The sequence below is a fragment of the Schistocerca americana genome, chromosome 3 (genome assembly GCF_021461395.2).
Source record: "Schistocerca americana isolate TAMUIC-IGC-003095 chromosome 3, iqSchAmer2.1, whole genome shotgun sequence".
Lineage (NCBI taxonomy): Eukaryota > Metazoa > Arthropoda > Insecta > Orthoptera > Acrididae > Schistocerca > Schistocerca americana.
Genome location: NC_060121.1, coordinates 386788145 through 386808007, shown reverse-complemented (window position 1 = coordinate 386808007; position 19863 = coordinate 386788145). Strand labels below are relative to the sequence as shown.

At 42.8% G+C, this 19863-nt stretch overlaps 1 protein-coding gene across 1 annotated transcript in view; it reads right to left on the bottom strand.

Annotated features, from left to right (window-relative positions):
- LOC124606105 overlaps positions 1 to 19863 on the bottom strand; it is a 236930-nt gene that overhangs the window by 78007 nt on the left and 139060 nt on the right. The window contains exon 4 of the mRNA XM_047138070.1: positions 10545 to 10747. Within this exon, the coding sequence (XP_046994026.1) occupies positions 10545 to 10643 (99 nt within the window). The 5' untranslated portion in view covers positions 10644 to 10747. The remainder of the gene's footprint in view (positions 1 to 10544; positions 10748 to 19863) is intronic.

The following is a 19863-nucleotide window of genomic DNA, read 5'->3' as shown; positions in this document are numbered from 1 at the left end:
GAAACATCTCTGTCACTGAAACTTTCGGATTCTATTCGCAGACCGACATAGTTTTAATCTGCCAAGTAGTTTCAAAACTGCTAATACTCCGACGCATAGTAGGACATTCGTCCCGCAAAGAGTCCGCTAGGTTGCAGACATAAGCTGTCTTCTCCGCATTATACTTTCTTCCAGTAATGGTAGTCCAGCAGGGTAGGCGGGAGAGCTTGTGAGAAGTATGCAAAGTGAAGTGCGACTGTGCGGGAGGGCTGTGGCTAGAGCCTAGATAGCTCAGTCAGTTAGGGTGTTGGCCACGGAAAGTCAGGTTCCGTGTTAAGTGCCGAGCCGGCACACAGTTTTAATACACGGTTTTAATTTGTCAAGAAGTTCCAAATCAGCGCACAGTCCCCTGTAGGGTGAAGCATACGTTCTGGAAATTTCTGTCTCTATAAAAATGTTCAGTAAATATTATTTTCCGCCTGTCTACTACAACCTAGACTGTTGCGTGCTAATATGCAGTCACTAATATAAAATGCCAGTTGTGTTATCGAAATATTAGTAAAGTGCCATGAATATATGTTCTCAGTCGTCTTTCCTCCGTTTACACTTACCCTTTTTTCCTGTTTCAGCAGCTGCGAGAGAAACACAATGTTGTGTGATGGCTTTTATATAAGCTATGTAAAGCAGGAACCTGTCACAGCGGAAATTCCTGTGTACTTGTTCGTGCCTCTAATCTTTGCCTTTCACGGAAAGCGGCTTCGAACGCGTTAGAGGTAAGAATCTGAAGTCACCCAGCACTTCGGACCTACTGATTCACAATTCAAAGCGTCTCTCCTGCTTAACCTACAGAATTAGCATCATAGGCCGTGGTTACACCTTCCCCTCACCGTGCCCCTTCTCTAAAGGATATTCCAGCAAGCTGCGGAGGATATTTTCTACGGCCCATGGAAAGTAAGTAGAAGACGAGTCTGCTACCAGAGTGAAGACCTGAGCGGCGCTCTGACGCCTATTTAGATCTTTCAGTGGCAATAACTTCGTCTACGAAAAGGCAAAGCTCCGGTTTGAAGACCCTACTCTGCAATCGATTTCGATACGTTCACGTGCGGAGTCAGAAGAGACGGATCGTGCGAAAGAATTAGTACCCGTCACACTGATCGTGTCACACACTTTGCGAAGAACAATACGACAAGCATTCAGTAAGTTTACGCCTTTGACTGCAGCCACATTGGCTAGGCGACGCTACTACGCCTGTCATGGATAAATGGTGTTTCGTACTGTTACCAGTCACGTGGTGGGCGGGGCAGGAGGATGTTGATAGTGAGGAGGGTGAGGATAGGGATCAAATGGGAGAGGAGGTGGAGAGAGTGACAAAATGACATTCACTGTTGTTGCTGTTATTGTTGTGATGTTGGCCTGCATTTTGGAGATTGCCTCTGTTGGACACATGATTATAATCTGGCTTCAGTTAATATGTTGCACCAATTACTTGTTATTTCCTCTGCAAGTAGAGGTCTATCCAACGTCACAACAAAAACAACAACAATAACAATGGATGGCACTCCCTCGCAAACCACCCCCCTGCCCAACCTTCGCCACGCCTCTTCTCCTCCCCAACCCTACCCCCACCAGTTTCCCTATTTTCTCACAAGTGATAACGTCAAGGTTGCATAAGATATACACTTATTAACCAGAAAGTCGTGACCAAAGACGTACCATCGATATAAGACCGTCCAAGCGATAGCAACGTTACCTGGTGAGGCATGACTGCTAGTCACACATACCCACGGTACATGCAGTGTCAGTGAGAGTGCTGCCTGTGTGCAGAATGGGGAAGGCACACTATGTAAGTTTGACCGAGGGCAGGTTATGATGGCGCAGAGGGAAACCGCTCGATCTGGCCGTTGTCCGAGGAGTGCTTTGGTAAGTGTCTTCAACACATGGCGATAGCAAGGTGAAACCATCTCCAGACGTCATGGGGCTGCGCGGCCACCACTCATTACAGATGTCAGACATCGTAGGCTGGGCAGACTGGTAAAACATAGCAGGCGGTGAGCTGCGGCGGAACTAACATCAGACTTTAATACTGGGCAGTGTAAAAGTGTGTCTGAAGACACACTCCTAACGATGGGTTACTGCCACCGACGACCCACGCATGTGCCAATGTTACCAGCACGACGTGGACAACTACGAGTGAAATGCTCACGTGATCTTCGGCACTGAACGTTGGCGCAATGTCAGAACGTTGCATGGTCTGAGGAATCCCGATACGTTCTTCATCATGCCGATGGGAGAACGCGAATCCGTCGTCTTCCAGGGGAACAGCTCCTTGACATCTATACTGTGGGAAGGAGACAAGCTGGAGGCGAGCGTATTATACTCTGGGGAACATCCACGTGGGCATCCACGGGTCCATCGGAGCTCGAGCAAGGCACCGTAACGGACATCGTACGCTGGTTGCAGGCCATGAACACCCTTTCATGACGGTCATGTTTCCTGACAGCAGTGATATTTTTCAACAAGATAAGGGAGGCATGTCACAAGGACAGGAGTGTGATGGAGATGTTTGAGGAATATAGTGGCGAGCCCCAATTGATGTGGTGACCCCCCCTCCCCCAACTCGCCAGATCTGAAGCCGATCGGAAACATCTGGGATGTGACTGAACGTAGCGTCAGAGCTCATTGCCTCCCGCCCGAAATTTACGAGAATTGCGTGTGCAGATGTGGTGCCAACTCCCTCCAGTGATTTACCAAGGTCTCATATCTTCCATTCCATTACGCGTCGGCTCTGTTTTTGTGCCACAGGTGACATATTGGTTATTAGGTAGGTGGTCACACTGGGCTAGCTGATCAGTGTAGCTTCCTTAAATTATCAACTAATTAACGTGATATTATTTCAACTTTTGATTTCACATGCAAGCAATAAAATTGCCATATGATCAGAAAGACGTGATTGAAGCGCGCAGCAATGGGAGAGTTAAATAAATAAAGTGGATGGCAGTCGTACAAGACAAATAATTTAAGTACACGTCTATCACCTACCATGTTTGTTTACGTTATCTATCAATCTCTGCCCGAACACAGTGCGTTAGTTTCTGGTTTAGTGTCTGGTCCAACCTTTGTTTCTGGTGGAGGATAAATGAGTGGGTTTTTATTACCTGACATAGGTACTCATTCATACGAAGCATGGTGAACTCTAATAAGAGGCTACCAGATTTGGTATCAAACGCATTTTCTTAAATTTTTCGTATGTCTTAGTGGATTAGTTTAAACCACACAACACAGGAGGAAAGAGATTTTAGTACGCACTCGCCTAAACCATTTGTGTGCATCCGGAAACTATTTTGTAGCCGTGAACTATCCTACGGTCACAAAGAATTGAAAATCAAGATTTACCTACATGCAGAAGTATGCACATCAGTATGAATGTAAGAAACAATATTCTTGTAAAGCAATCATTCGGTAATAGAGATAGCGAAAATAATAGGCAGAGACATTATGCAATGAAGTAGTTGGTCTGCTGCTCTCATTCATTTCTCTACAGCAAGCGTTCAAGTCCAAGTGAAAAAGATAAAACAGCTCTACAAAATAAAATTTTTTTTTCGTTGCCAGGGAAGTTTGAACGAAAATGGGATATTGTTATGATACTCATTCCGAGTATATTTGTACTTTTTCCAAATTGGCTCTGGTTTTTGAGATATAGGTTATTTGTGGAAATGAGAGTTTCATGTGGATAATATCGACTGCAGGGTCCATATATGGTGTAATGTATTTGCTACCTGTTTTTTAATTAGTGATATTGTACTATCTTTATTAAACAATTGTGCTCAGGGAGTGCATCTGTGTGGTTGAGGATTACATCATGCAAACATCACACTGTCAGCATGTGTTCAGTCCTGTTGTGCGGTGCGTGTGTTGAAGATATTGAGGGTTGTGCAGATTTGAATTCGGCGGTACTCGACATTCATTTGTTGGCCGAGGTAATCCCCGCGACAGCCGATAGGTAGCGTTCAGTGTAAATAAGAAAAATGGCAATGGTAGAAAGTCACACACATGTGCAGTGCAGCTTCAAGGAGATAGAACCTTTTCATCGTAACGTAGCAAATAAGAGGTGAGTATTCATTTCACACGAAACAATTAATGATGTTTGTTGGATGTGATTGACATGCAAATACAAGAAAGTTCTGCATAATATGTAGTATTTGTGCAATTTTGTTTTAGGAAAACATGAGTTCTTCACGCCGTCTTTGCCTGAACCATCCAGATGAGTTCTGCTACATTTGTGGTGAATACGTTCTTCAAAAGAACAGGAAGAATATCACTCCTTTTGTGAAGGAAGCGTATCTGGCATGCTGAACAAGCTCCAGTGGCGGACACTTCAAGAAAGGCGTTACGCAATACGGAGAGGTTTATTATCGAAATTACGAGAGAGCACATTCCGGGAAGAGATGGGCAACATATTACTACCGCCCACATATATCTCGCGTAATGATCACAACGAAAAGATCCGAGAAATTAGAGCAAATACGGAGACTTACAAGCAGTCGTTCTTCCCACGCACAATTCGTGAATGGAACAGGGAAGGGGGGATCAGATAGTGGTACAATAAGTACCCTCCGCCACACACCGTAAGGTGGCTCGCGGAGTATAGATGTAGATGTAGATGTAGATTTCGGAATTAAACTTGGAGATCAAGACAAGGCGTGGGCACCCCATAAAGTTTGTAAATGCTGTGTGGAGTGCTTACGGCAGTGGACAAAACGAAAAAGGAAAAGCTTAAACTTCGGAGTGCCTATGGTATGGCGAGAGCAGAAGAACCATACAGATGATTGCTATTTTTGCATTGTTAATGTGAAAGGTTTTAATAGGTTCAAAAAACGAAAGTGGGAATATCCCGATTTGGAGTCAGCAAGAAGACCGGTGGTGCACAGCAACGATGTTCCTGTACCAACCTTCACAACATTACCCACGCTAACATCATCAGATGACGATGTGCACGGCGAGGAATGTACAAGTAGTAGTTCGGAATATGAAGGACGTGAGACACAACCCCAGCAGTTCGACCAGAAGGAGCTCAGCGACTTGATACGAGAACTCAATCTTTCAAAGCAAGCATCAGAACTCTTAGCATCCAGGCTTAAGGAAAAGAACTGTCTTCATCCAAGTGTTAAAATAACAGCTTACCGGACGAGAGAAGAAAACCTTCTTCCATACTTCAACCAAGAAGAGGTTATAGTGTATTGCAGCAATATACCTGGACTTTTACTTGAATTGGGGCTGCCGGAATATAGACCAGAGGACTGGCGTCTCTTCATAGACAGTTCCACTAGAAGTTTAAAATGTGTTCTCCTACACAATGGCAATCGTTACGCATCTATTCCAATTGCCCACTCAACAAAACTTTGTGAAGCATATGCTAACATCAAGATGGTTCTGCAGAAAATTCAGTATATGCAGCACCAGTGGTTGATTTGTGTTGATTTGAAAATGGTGAACTTCTTCCTTGACAACAAAGTGGATACACAAAGCACCCACGTTTTATCTGCATGTGGGATAGTAGGGCAAAGCACGAACATTGGAAGCAGAAAACATGGCCTCCAAGGGAACATATGGCTGTTGGTGAAGCAAACATCATTAATGAACCTCTGGTTAGTAGAGACAAGATTGTTCTTCCACCATTACATATTAAGTTAGGACTAATGAAGCAATTCACCAAAGCTTTAGACAGAAATGGTAATTGCTTCACATATATCTGCAATACGTTCCCTGGATTCAGTAGTGAAAAACTTAAGGCAGGAATATTTGATGGTCCTCAAATTCGCAGGCTCATCAACGATACCAATTTTGCAAGTGTCATGACTGTCACTGAAGCATCGGGCTGGAACAGTTTTGTCGCTGTTGTAAAATGTTTTTTGGGCAATCATAAAGCTCCCAATTACGAGGAACTGGTCAAAAACATACTAACTTTCAAAACTTAGGAGCTAACATGAGCATAAAATTGCACTTCCTTCACAGCCACTTGGATCGATTTCCTCGTAATCTAGGTGATTTCAGTGAGGAACAAGGAGAGCGGTTCCATCAAGATATGAAAGGAATAGAGGAAAGATATAAAGGAAGATGGGACAGGCATATGACGGCAGATTATTGCTGGAATCTGCAACGTGACTGTTCTGAAGAGACCTATAAAAGGAAAGCGTCCAGGAAGCGGTTCGTCATGGACGGAAAATGATATACTTATAGAGAAACTTTTCAATTATGTTTTATACGTGGACAAATGCCTATCAGGTTTTCATAGAAGCTATTTATAAAGATTATTTTCTTTTTTCATTGTAGTTTGTAGCGCTCGAGTTCAGTATTAGCAATTTTTTCTAATTTTTTGAATAAATCATGCATTATCTCAAAAACTAGAGCCAAACTGCATAAATGGTTGGTATATTCGTCCTCAGCACCACTAACCCATCCTAAAGCCACTCAAATATCCTTGGCAAGAAAATGAGTGTTGACCAGTGATAATTGATTATTTGATAAACTCGCTGCTAAACGAAATTAAGTAAAAAGTTGCACTAAGTAAAATATGTACTACTCTGATTTGAACAAATAACGTAGAATTCTTAAACGAAGTATAATGCTTGATTTCAAGAGGAGATAATCGCGACAGTTAAATAAAGTTGAAAGTTGAGAATTAGGTACCTGTTGATCGAGTTTCCACTTTTAATGTAGCTGTTATGAATTAATTAATGAACTATGCTGGAAGGAAGATATTTGAGTTATGAAGTAAAATATCTGAAAATTTTATTTCGATTTTCGTACAGCACGAGACAAAACGAAATAGCCATCAATTTCAAGGACGTTTGAAGTACCGCCACGCATAGCGACCATTGTCTTACAGGAGTGAAATGCTATTAGCTTTCTTCTATCTAAGAACCAGCTAGCAGTTGCAAGAGGTGCAACAAATGGAGGTGCAGGTAGGGGCCGGGAGGAGGTTACTTTAAGCGGAATCTGAATCAACGTGGGCCTTGGTCTTTTAAAGGTCAACGACTTTCGGAAAAAGTTAAAGAAAGCAATTAATCGAACACTTACCATAGTTTCAGCTCCTGTAGATGGAAATGGTATGTTAGAGTCTGAGCGATTTATGCTGAAAATTTACCGTTTGCAATGCAAATCATCTTCATCGAACATTATAAACATTATTTTTACAGAGTACTCATTTCTAATTTAAACAAGTGTTTTAAAAATATCCCCACCATTTAAAACTGTTCTGTATAGCTTGATCGCCTGTCTAAATGCCAGGGCACCCCAATTTATACAAAAGAGAAAACGCAACCTAATTAAGTAAGAATGTGCTCATTTTCACGTTTTAGTTTTTTCATCTTACCTATTACACGATTTTACCATACATCTTTCATACTACAAAAGGAACTAATTTTGCTTCCGGCTGAGATTGGTGTTAACATTAATGAAAACTTTTTTTTAGTCCTACCAATAGTTCTTTTTTTAAAAAAAACTGCTATCAGTTTCTAAGTAGAAATTTTTCAGTGAAACAGAAGGAGTTGTCCACTAGAAATGATTTGTATTTAAAACTTGTTTTGCTAGTTGTCAGTCATTTCATGTTATTGGGCAAATGACAAAAATATTTTTTGCTGCATGTTGACCTCCTTCCTGAATAACAGACGGCTTTAATTGTGGGTAATTAAGGTCATTTTCGCTCTAGTGTTGTAGGTATGGACATCAATGTTCGTTTCAAATTGCGATGGGTTATTTATGGCCAATTTCAGTAACGAATATATGTATTGTGACGGCGCAGTTACAATGCCTAGCTTCTTGAAGAAGTACCTACTCCAGTTTAAGTTTTGATCAATACGTACAGCCAAAAATTTGGAGGATTCTAGCCTTTTTGTAGACTCCTGCTCATACACTACATCAATTGTTGTTACGAGTCTGTCCGTTGTACAGAAATGAAAATAGCGCTTGTTTTAGATTTAAGGAGAACCCATTTTCTTAGAACCACTTAGTAATTCATTCTAGCCTTTTTACAGACTACTGCTAATACGTTACATCAATTGTTGTTACGAGTCTGTCTGTTGTGCAGAAATGAATATAGCGCTTTTTTTAAGTTTAGGGAGAGTCCATATTCTTAGAAACAATAAATCTTTGTGAAACATCGTTTGCTATTTGTTCTGTTGACTCTGGTGGGATTTATTATAACACTAGTGTCGTAAGCGAAAAAATACTATCTCTGGTTGTTGAATGTTAAAGTGGGCGGCATTCGCATATATAAGGAAAAGGAATGGACCAAAAATTGATGGCTGTTGGATTCCCTTTCTGGTTTGTCCCCAGGCACTACAATTTTCTTCCCTTCCAAACTCGGTTGGATTATTCAGTCTAACATTTTGCGTTCTATTTGTTACGTTTAATGTAAACAAAAAAATGCTTCAAATGGCTCTGAGCACTATGGGACTTAACATCTGAGGTCATCAGCCCCCTAGAAGTTAGAACTACTTAAACCTAAATAACCTAAGGACATCACACACATCCATGCCCGAGGCAGGATTCGAACCTGCGACCACAGCAGTAATTTAAACCAGCCGTGTGCAGAGCCACCAGTTCCGCAAAACTTGACGTTTTCCAAGAGAGTAACAGGCTTTACACAATGAAATAGCTTGGAGAGACCACAAAAAAATATCAACCAGTGATGATATATTATCTGAGGCTTGTAACATTTAGGCGTAAGCTATAGGGAAAGACGGATAATACGCAATATGTTGGAGAGTCCACAAAAAAATGAGACCACAAAAAAATATCGACCGCTGATGATATATTATCTGAGGCTTGTAATATTTAGGCGTAAGCTATAGGGAAAGATGGGTAATACGCAATATGTAGAGAGCCAAGAGGGAATAATGAGACAGGATGACCCAGAACGAAGTGCACGGATTGAAAGGGGTGTAAGACAGGGATGTAGTCTTTTGACCCTACTATTCCATCTGTACATCGAAGAAGCAATGACGGAAATAAGAAAAAGATTCCAGAGTGGAACTAAAATTCAAGGTGAAACGGTATCAATGATAAGATTCGCTGGTGACATTGCTTTTCCTAGGTTAATGTGAAGAAGAATTGGAGAATTTACTGAATGGAATGAACAGTCTAATGAGTACAGAATATGGATTGAGGGTAAACATAAGAAAGACGAAAGTAATGAGTAGTAGCAGAAATGAGAACAGTAAAAAACCTAACATCAGGACTGGTGAACGCGAAGCAGATGAAGTTAAGGAATTTTGCAACCTATGCAGCAAAATATCCCACGAAGGACGGAGCAAGGAGGACGCAATAAGTAGACTATCACTGTCAAAATGGACATTACTGGGCAAGACAAGTCTGCTAGTATCAAACAGAGACCGTAATTTGAGGAAGAAACTTCCAAGAATGTTCGTTTCGAAGCACAGCATTTTATGGCTGTGAATCATGGACTACGGGAAAACAGGAACAGAAGAGAATAGAAACATTTGAGACGTGGTGCTAGAAAATATTGTTGAAAACTAGGTGGTCTGACAAGGTAAGGATTGAGGAAGTTCTCCGGAGAATCGGCAAGGAAAGGAATATACGAAAAAACGCTGACAAGAAGACAAGAAAAAGGGACAGGATAGTAGAACATCTGTTAAGACAACCCGGAGAATATTTCTTGATCGATACTGTGAAACAAACCTCTTCACCAACTGCGACATGGTCGCGTATACAAACAGTGATCCAATAGTGTCAAATGTTTTTTATTCCAGTCCTTGATCACAATATGAATTCTTTAGACGATGACCGGTTTCATTCCGTAATGACAATCCTCATAACTTTTTTACACATGGTGTAAAAAAGATCTGAGGATGGTCATTACGGACTGAAACCGTGGTCATCGTCTAAAGAATTCATATTGTGATCAAAGACTGGAATAAAAAAGTTTGACAAATCTCTTCTACTGCAAGCTCTTTTGTTCTACAATGCATTCCTTAAGAGCTGTGACGACCACTTGTTCATCTTCGCTACATTGAAACACAACTCTTCTAATGGACAAGCGCGTATAACTTTTAAGGTATGCATTTTAGAGCACATGTTTAGTGGACATTATTTTCTTGTATTTGTCCATACTACAACTTACCAAAATATGGAAAGCAAAGAGCATACAGTATAAGAGAATTGCTTCAAATGGCTCTAAGCACTATGGGACTTAACATCTGAGGTCATCATTCCCCTAGACTTAGAACTACGTAAACCTAACTAACCTGAGGACATGACACACATCCATGCCCGAGGCAGGATTCGAACCTGCGACCGTAGCAGCCGCGTGGTTCTGGACTGAAGAGCCTAGAACCGCTCGTCCACAGCGGCCGGCTAGAACTGCTTCGCAGAATCGAAGATCGAGAATTGCTCATAGATCTTAAGGAATGCGTTTTAGACCCCATGCTTATTTTTTTTATTTCTAATGATCATTCCCGTAGTATCCCTGAATATTGACCATATATATCTATAAAAACCCTGCTGGAATCCATGGTGTACTCGGAGTGGTTAGTGGAGGTACTCACGAGCGTGGCGGCGAGCCCGGCGGCGACGGCCCACCCCCAGCCGCCCTCCGGCGCCGCGCCGGCGGTCCTCTTGCTGCTGCTGTCGGCGCCCGCTGCCATCTGCCCAGTTGTGCCGCCGCTGCCGCCTTCCGAGCGAGTCCGCCCCGCCGACTCAGCGCCGCCGCGTCCGACCGCCACGGATGTAGACTGCAGGCCAGCCCCCACTACAACACACGCAGACGGTCACACGTGACGGGACGGGGCGGTCTCGTGGCAGGCCGGCCACTGCGCATTGCGTAACGGCGGCACCTCCACCAACACTACCGTACATCGGTACTGGGCCTCTTTATGTAAGGAACCTGTCCGTGTTGTATACTCCTAGTAGTAGCTACTAGTGCACTTGTCCTTCGTCGGTATTTCAGTACTCCTTACTGATCAAAACTGGTAACTATGCCGACATATTAAAACACTGTGTGGACTAGGACGAGAAAAGGAGGAGAACTGGGACTGACATCCAATTGACGACGAGATCATTACAGAGGCGAACTAAAAGCTCGTAATGAGGTGTGGAGACAGGATGCCAAGGAGAATCAGCCGTGTCCTTTTCAAAGGAACTACCGAGTGTCCTTCTTAGAGGATCAGTGCCCTAATCGATTCAGGGAAACCACTGGAAGCCCACATCTGGCTGGCGTGGCCGGGAATTTAAACTGTACTCGTCCTGAATGCGAGTCAATTGTTGTAGCCACTGTGCCACTGCTTTCGCTAGCTGAAATGCAACACGCATAGTCGCCTTCAACTACACTACTGCCCATTAAAATTGCTACACCACGAAGATGACGTGCTACAGACGCGAAATTTAACCGACAGGAACAAGATGCTGTGATATGCAAATGATTAGCTTTTCAGAGCATTCCCACAAGGTTGCCACCGGTGGCGACACCTACAATGTGCTGACATGAGGAAAGTTACCAACCGATTTCTCATACACAAACAGCAGTTGACCGGCGATGCCTGGTGAAACGTTGTTGCGATGTCTCGTGTAAGAAGGAGAAATGCGTATCATCACATTTCCGACTTTGATAAAGGTCTGATTGTAGCCTATCGCGATTGCGGTTTATCGTATCGCGACTTTGATACTCGCGTTGGTCGAGATCCAATTACTGTTAGCAGAATATGGAATCGCTTGGTTCAGGAAGATAATACGGAACGCCGTGCTGGATCCCAAAGGCCTCTATCAGTAGCAGTCGACATGACAGGCATCTTATTCGCATGGCTGTAACGGATCGTGCAGCCACGTCTCGTTCCCTGAGTCAACGGATGAGGACGTTTGCAAGACAACAAACATGTGCACGAACAGTCTGACGACGTTTGCAGCAGCATGGACTATCAGCTCGGAGACCATGGCTGCGGTTACCCTTGACGCTGCATCACAGACAGGAGCGCCTGCGATGATGTACTCAACGACGAACCTGGGTGCACGAATGGCAAAATGTCATTTTTTCGGATGAATCTAGGTTCTGTTTACAGCGTCATGATGGTTGCATCCGTGTTTGGCGACATCGCGGTGAACGCACATTGGAAGCGTGTATTCGTCATCGCCATACTGGCGTATCACCTGGCGTGATAGTAAGGGATGCCATTGGTTACACGTTTCGGTCACCTCTTGTTCGCATCGACGGCACTTTGAACAGTGGACGTTACATGATGTGTTACGACTGTGGCTCTACCCTTCATTCGATTCCTGCAAACCCTACATTTCAGCAGGATAATGCACGACCACAGGCCCTGTACGGGCCTTTCTGGATACAGAAAATGTTCGACTGCTGCCCTGGCTAGCACATTCTCCAGATCTCTCACCAACTGAAAACGTCTGGTCAATGGTGGCCGAGCAACTAGCTCGTCACAATACGCCAGTCACTACTCCTGATGGACTGTGGTATCGTGTTGAAGCTACATGGGCAGCTGTACCTGTACACGCCATCTGAGCTGTGTTTGACTCAATGCCGAGGCCTATCAAGGCCGCTATTACGGCCAGAGGTGGTTGTTCTGGATACCGATTTCTCAGGATCTATGCACCCAAATTTTTGTAATCACATGTCAGTTATAGTATAATATATTTATCCAATGAATACTCGTTTATCATTTGCATTTCTTCTTGGTGTAGCAATTTTAATGGCCAGTAGTATAGTACAGTACTGTTCATAACGAAGCAATCCACGCGCGACTCACTACCCATCTTCAGAGATTCAGTGCTGCCGTTATTTGTATCTCCGAACTGTCTTTCGTGCCCTTACTTGTCCACCGAGATATGCATTGTAGGTTCCGTGGAGTTCAGAAAGTTGGAGACAGGTACGGGCAGAAGCCAAGCTGTCAAGGGAGGTCATGAGTAGTACCTAGGTAGTTCATACTGAGATCCTACTAGACTGTGGCTTTACTTGTAGAAAAACGTCTTAACAAGTCCATTTCTAGCGTAAATGTCGGCCCTGCGCTCTTCGATTCGTTAGATAACCTGTTCACCCAAGACTCCTCGTAAGCGACCATATTGATCTCGATATCAGTACTGGCACCAGATCAACACAGGTTGCTCAGAAGCAGTACTACTGCCCTCATATCATCCCCCACATCCGGCCTCTAGATTAAAGAAATATACTACCACTCCCAGTCACATAAAATTGTTCAAAGTTTCGTGAGTACTTGTTGGTGTCTCGTCTTTTGGTCCCTTGTATTGGCGTTTTCGGTCATTGGCATATAAAGACGAGCGCCAACAGGTAATACACCTAGAAACTATTACAGCATTGTTACTTAAAATAAAAGAAACAAAGTGTATGAATTTTCTCGCCAGCATAGCTTCAACAAATTCTGAATTGAAATGTGTAACAAATGACTTCATTGAATTACGAAGAACAGGCGACAACTTGAGCTACTCCAGACTGAGGACAGTTCGTCCAATGACTACCACCTATCACCAACATCAGATGGTGTGCAGGAATAGCATTAGCTTCCTTAGCCTGCTTCGTCTCAAGCCCATACTGAAATTGTGATTTTCAATATCGGTGTCAGTGTTTTGTCAGTGGAGATGCAGTAACAGCAGAATGGACCAGGACAGCTTAGTGGCTTCGAATGTGGACCAGTCATAGAATGTCTGAGTAACAAATCCATCAAAGACATTTCAACCCTTCTAAAGCTGCCAAAGCTGACTGTTCGTTACGTTGTTATCAAATGAAACACCAAGGAACAACTACAGCTAAATCAAAAGCAGGCAGACCTCATATACTGAGAGACAGGAGCCGTCGAGCATCGCGAAGTGTCACTGTAGAAAATCAGATGAAATAAGCGGAAAGGATCCCTTGTGAATTCCAGAGTGCTGACAGAAATCTAGCGTAATGAGTGCGCGTCGGAGGTGAAAAGGATTGCTTCCAGCAGTGCAGTAGTACCTCGTAAGCCACACATTTCTGTGGCAGAGTGGTAAGCTAAGCTTGAGGTGGTATAAAGAGAGACGACGCTTGACGTTGGATGACAGAAAACCAGTCATTTGGAATACTGAACCACACTATACGCTGTGGCAATCTCATGGAAGGGTACGGGTATGGTGAATGCTTGGAGAAATTTGCCTGCCATCATGTGTAGAGCCAACATTGAATTAGGGAGAAGGTCATATTATGATAAGGAGGTGTTTTTCGTGGTTAGGTCTGGTCCTCTTATTGCACTTACGAAAACGGTACTTGCGGAACGATACGAACACATTTTACAACATTATGTACTGCGTACGATAGAGCAACAGTTCGGAGACGATGACTGTTTATGGCAGCATGACAATGCAACCTGTCATAAAGCAGCATCTGTGAGGCAATGGCTTGTGGACAATATCATTCCTGAAATGGGCTGCCCTGCCAAGAGCCTCAACCTGAACCAAATCGAACATCTTTGGGGTACATTAGAACGCTGACTTGGCTCCAGACACAAGTGTCTAACACCACTACCTTGTCTAGTTTCAGTGCTTTACAAAGAAGATTTTCAGACACCACACTGAAGGTGTCTCCTGCAGCGGTCAAGCTGTCATTAAGGCGCAGGGTAGACAAACCCCATATTAATGTCTGCTAATAGCTGTCTGGATACTTATGATCAGAAAGTATTCATTGAAAGATTATCGGTATGTATGCAAAGGATCCGATAGTAAACCATGGGAATATAGTGAAGAACACAAATAACCAAACTAATAAAAATGTTCTAGTGGTATGCACACTTGACTCGCTTTCAAGAATAGATGGGTTGAACGTTGCCGAACCATCCACTTCCTTAAATTACGTCAAATGGAGGGATCATTCCTCGTCCTGTCCAAGATGGAGTAGCTTCTCTGATGACCCTGTCATTGATGAGTACTCAAACCTTAATCTTAATCTTACATTTATGCAGTGATGATGATGTGTTAGCATCAGATACAAGGCTGACCTCCTGTAGGGCAGTTAGTAGCATATTACGAACAGATGGCGTGCCTCAAAAAAAAAAAAAAGTTATACAAATTTATAAATTTATGTTCTAAATATGGACTGATTAATGAGACAGTCAATTGTTTTACTTTTAACTAGCTATTACCTGCGGCTGCTCTCATATGTCAGTAGTTCAGTTATGATGACTGATGGTGAGTAAATAAGCTACGGGGTTGTCCATAAATTTTTGCGTCGTATTTTTTCTTCAACAATTCTTTATTGAACATAATAAGAATGGTGTTCCATCTACACACCATATTTTTCCACGTAATCTCCATCCAGTTTTATGGCCTTAACTCCAGCGCGAAACAAGGGCGTGTAAGCCATGTCCGTACCATTCCCTATCCCGTTGGCGGAGCCAGTGCTTCACTGTGTGAATCACCTTCTTATCGTCCTCAAAATGTCTTCCCCGAAAGGCATCCTTTAATAGCTCAAACAAGTGGAAGTCTGAGGGGGCTAGGTCAGGGCTGTAGGGTGGATGGGTTAACACTGTCCAGCCTTGTTTTGCAATGTGTCCTGCAGTCCTCAGTCTTGTGTGCGGCCTAGCATTATCGTGTTGCAGCAAAAAATCTCCTGGGTTGCTGTGGTGCCGAAGTCGCCGAAGGAGCTTCCTCAGTTTTGTTAATGTGTTGAAATATGGTTCTGAATTAATGGTACCGCCTCTAGACATCACATCAATAAGAATCACACCGACACAGTCCCCGGAAGCGTTTGGTTTGAATTTTTTTCTTCTGTGGGGAGTGGGAATGGCGCCATTCCATCGTTTGTCGTTCTGTTTCGAGCTCAAAATGGCGAAACCACGTTTCATCACCAGTCACAATCCGGGACAAGAAGGCCTCCCCCCTCAGCTTCAAAATGTTGCAACAAATCAGGACAAAAGTTTTTTCTGTGCAATTTGTGATCCGCCTTGAGAAACCGCGAGAGCCATCTTGAACACACTTTTGAATGTCCAAGAGTGCGGATAATTGCATCCATACTTCCTTTGCTGATTGGTAGATGCAGCACCAACTGTCCTCGCGAATGACAATATTAGCCCGCTGCAGCATGTCAAGTGTGATAGCCGTGGATGGTCTCCTCGACCGCTGCAAATCGCGGAGCTCCACCGAACCGCCTTCTGGTGTAATCACCGCCCGTGCTCAGCGACCAACTGTACTTCTGTCGACAGCAGATGCTCCAGAGACTTTTTACAAGTGTTTGTGAATGTTCCCAATAGTTCCTTTCTTTGCAGTGAGAAATTCAATGATCGCACGTTGCTTGTAACGCACATCACGCCATTTTGAAGCTGTCCTGCAGCTACACTATCTGTCGGAAGTGACCGAAACTTGGCGCACTCATTCAGGAGGCTTGAAATAATACATACGTAACATTTCGCATTCGTAGAATTGTTTTCGGCTGAGGAAAAAACGCGGTGCATTACTTTCTGGGCAACCCTCGTACTGTACGCGCAGTAATAGCGGCGGCCCTCAAGAGTCTGTCTGTGTTGGTGTTACCTCCTCCTCTCCCACCTCCCAAGCTGTCGAAACGCACGATGCGTTGGCAAGCGCGGCGTCGCTACCCAGCAGTGCATGCAGGGGGGCATGGGCATGTGCGAGCATCTGTGCGTCATGCCGCTGACTTAGCTATACATTATACAACAAGAACACTAGACAAAAAATAGTGTGGAAGTATGGATTAAATACAATGAAGACGGTAAGCAATGTATTCATTACTTCGAATCGTATATCTTAGCACATATTAACGAATAAAATCAGTTTCACAAATATCAAAGTGTAATACGTACAGTTGACACACTGTATGGTGCGAATGTTGTCACCGCTTGACGGCGGGAGCTACACTAGCGCTCCAAGCGCTGAGAAAGCAGTTACCTGCGATGCAAGGACTGTTTGTTTTTAGTTATTTTGCTACCTAATTAATCACATAATTGTTATGTTTTGTGTTCTATGAATTAGTTAATTACCAAGAGACATAAATTATCGTGAAAGAAACGTAACAACAGCCGAAACCCACTGATTCAATGATATAAACTACAACTTACTTACGAAGAAATACTTTCGAAAATCTCTATAATTGCAACTTACTCCACTTAAAGCAAGCTAATATAAAGACAAATTTCATGCTTGAGACGTCCCCTCCTGCCCGAGGTTCGAGTCCTCTCTTGGGCGTGGGTGTGTGTGTCATTCTTAGCATAAGTTAGTTTATGTAGTGTGTAAGTCTAGGGACCGATGACCTAAGCAGTTTGGTCCCTTAGGAATTCACACACATTTGAACATGTTTCATGCTTGAGAACCACATATTTCTTTTATTATCTGTTCGTGTTATTATAGAGACTTACCTTGACACGTAAAACTTTTAGTGGTATCTAATGGCTCGCCCGTTCTTACACTTACTCGACTTACTAATACATGAATAATTTTGTAAATGTAGTTACTTTTGCTTCAAAAGCTAATATATTGAACATGTTTGCCGTTTGTGGTTCATATGTAGCAACTATTGTGGGATTGGTTTCTTCTGTGTTGCGAAACAGTTTTATTCCCTTTGATGTTTTATTATCACGTCTGTATGGGTCTCCCTTCAGCTTAAGGAGTGGCGTGCTATTTTGTACGTTAAATAATTTAGCTATTCATTCCGTACAGGTTTCCTACGTTCAACACTCACTGATGTGGATGAAAGTGTAGTGAAGAAAAATTCGCGTTGTTAGGTAGACATACGACGTCTGTCTGCAAAAGGTCAGGTTTCCTGGTGTTTACTAGCTTTTCTTTGTTATTAAAGGAGAATGACATTTTTCAGTAAATATCAGCACATTACAAGAGAATCGGAAATAAACTGTCCTGTAAGGTGCCGTTTGATATCTCCCACGGTCCTCAGGAAACTAAAGAATGACAAATGTGCTGTCACTTTTCAGTTATTGTCAGTTTTCATTGCACTACATACGCTATCTATTGTTACTACGTTACAGATCGACATAAACTATAATGTTGGCACTCATGCGATATTGTATTCGGAAGTGTCGCTTGCTGGTCGCTGGGCCCGCCGTTGTCGCCGTGGTTAGCAAAAAACAGGCGGAGTGTCGTGACTAGTATGTCTATGACGAATATGAAGAAGTTCAAAAGTCAAAGAGCAAATAGTTTTCTCAAAGAGAAAATATTTTTCCCCAATTCGTATAATATTCTTCAAATCAATAAGTATCTTGCACTATGCACCCTTCTTCCTCAGGGCTCAAGCTATTATCATACCAAATTTCATGGAAGTCGGTTTAGCTGGTTAGTCGTGAAAATGTAACAGGCAGAGTTACTTTCGCATTTATAATATTAGTTTGAACACAACTTTCAACTACGTTATCTTTTTTTGTGATCCGATTTTGATGAAATTATACGGTGCCTGAGCTATACTCAAGTTACCGGTGGAAATCCCATGAAAATTCGTCTACTAGTTTTGGATATTAGCGTGTCCAAACAGACAAGCCGATAGACACGACAGTTGTACAGATTTATTATTAACATAGAAAGATGTGCGTTTAGCGCCATTCGTACTGGAATAGAGCACCAGGTAGCCTTCCTCAGAAGACAAAAGACGGGTGAGTACTTTGAAAATTCTTACCAAAACACTGATTTTGCAGCCAGTAACACGAACATAGTAGTGATGAAGAGTAGGCTGAAGTTCAAGACATTAGTCAGGAAGAATCAATACGCAAAGAAGTGGGATACGGAAGTACTAAGGAATGACGAGATACGTTTGAAGTTCTCTAACGCTATAGATACAACAATAAGGAATAGCGCAGTAGGCAGTACAGTTGAAGAGGAATGGACATCTCTAAAAAGGGCCATCACAGAAGTTGGGAAGGAACACATAGGCACAAAGAAGGTAGCTGCATGGAAACCATGGGTAACAGAAGAAATACTTCAGTTGATTGATGAAAGGAGGAAGTACAAACATGTTCCGGGAAAATCAGGAATACAGAAATACAAGTCGCTGAGGAATGAAATAAATAGGAAGTGCAGGGAAGCTAAGACGAAATGGCTGCAGGAAAAATGTGAAGACATCGAAAAAGTTATGATTGTCGGAAGGACAGACTCAGCATACAGGAAAGTCAAAACAACCTTTGGTGACATAAAAGCAACGGTGGTAACATTAAGAGTGCAACGGGAATTCCACTGTTAAATGCAGAGGAGAGAGCAGATAGGTGGAAAGAATACATTGAAAGCCTCTATGAGCGTGAAGATTTGTCTGATGTGATAGAAGAAGAAACAGGAGTGGATTTAGAAGAGATAGGGGATCCAGTATTAGAATCGGAATTTAAAAGAGCTTTGGAGGACTTACGGTCAAATAAGGCAGAAGGGATAGATAACATTCCATCAGAATTTCTAAAATAATTGGGGGAAGTGGCAACAAAACGACTATTCACGTTGGTGTGTAGAATATATGAGTCTGGCCATATACCATCTGACTTTCGGAAAAGCATCATCCACACAATTCCGAAGACGGCAAGAGCTGACAAGTGCGAGAATTATCGCACAATCAGCTTAACAGCTCATGCATCGAAGCTGCTTACAAGAATAATATACAGAACAATGGAAAAGAAAATTGAGAATGCGCTAGGTGACGATCAGTTTGGCTTTAGGAAAAGTAAAGGGACGAGAGAGGCAATTCTGACTTTACGGCTAATATTGGAAGCAAGGCTAAAGAAAAATCAAGACACTTTCATGGGATTTGTCGACCTGGAAAAAGCGTACGACAGCATAAAATGGTGCAAGCTGTTCGAGATTCTGAAAAAAGTAGGGGTAAGCTATAGGGAGAGACGGGTCATATACAATGTGTACAACAACCAAGAGGGAATAATAAGAGTGGACGATCAA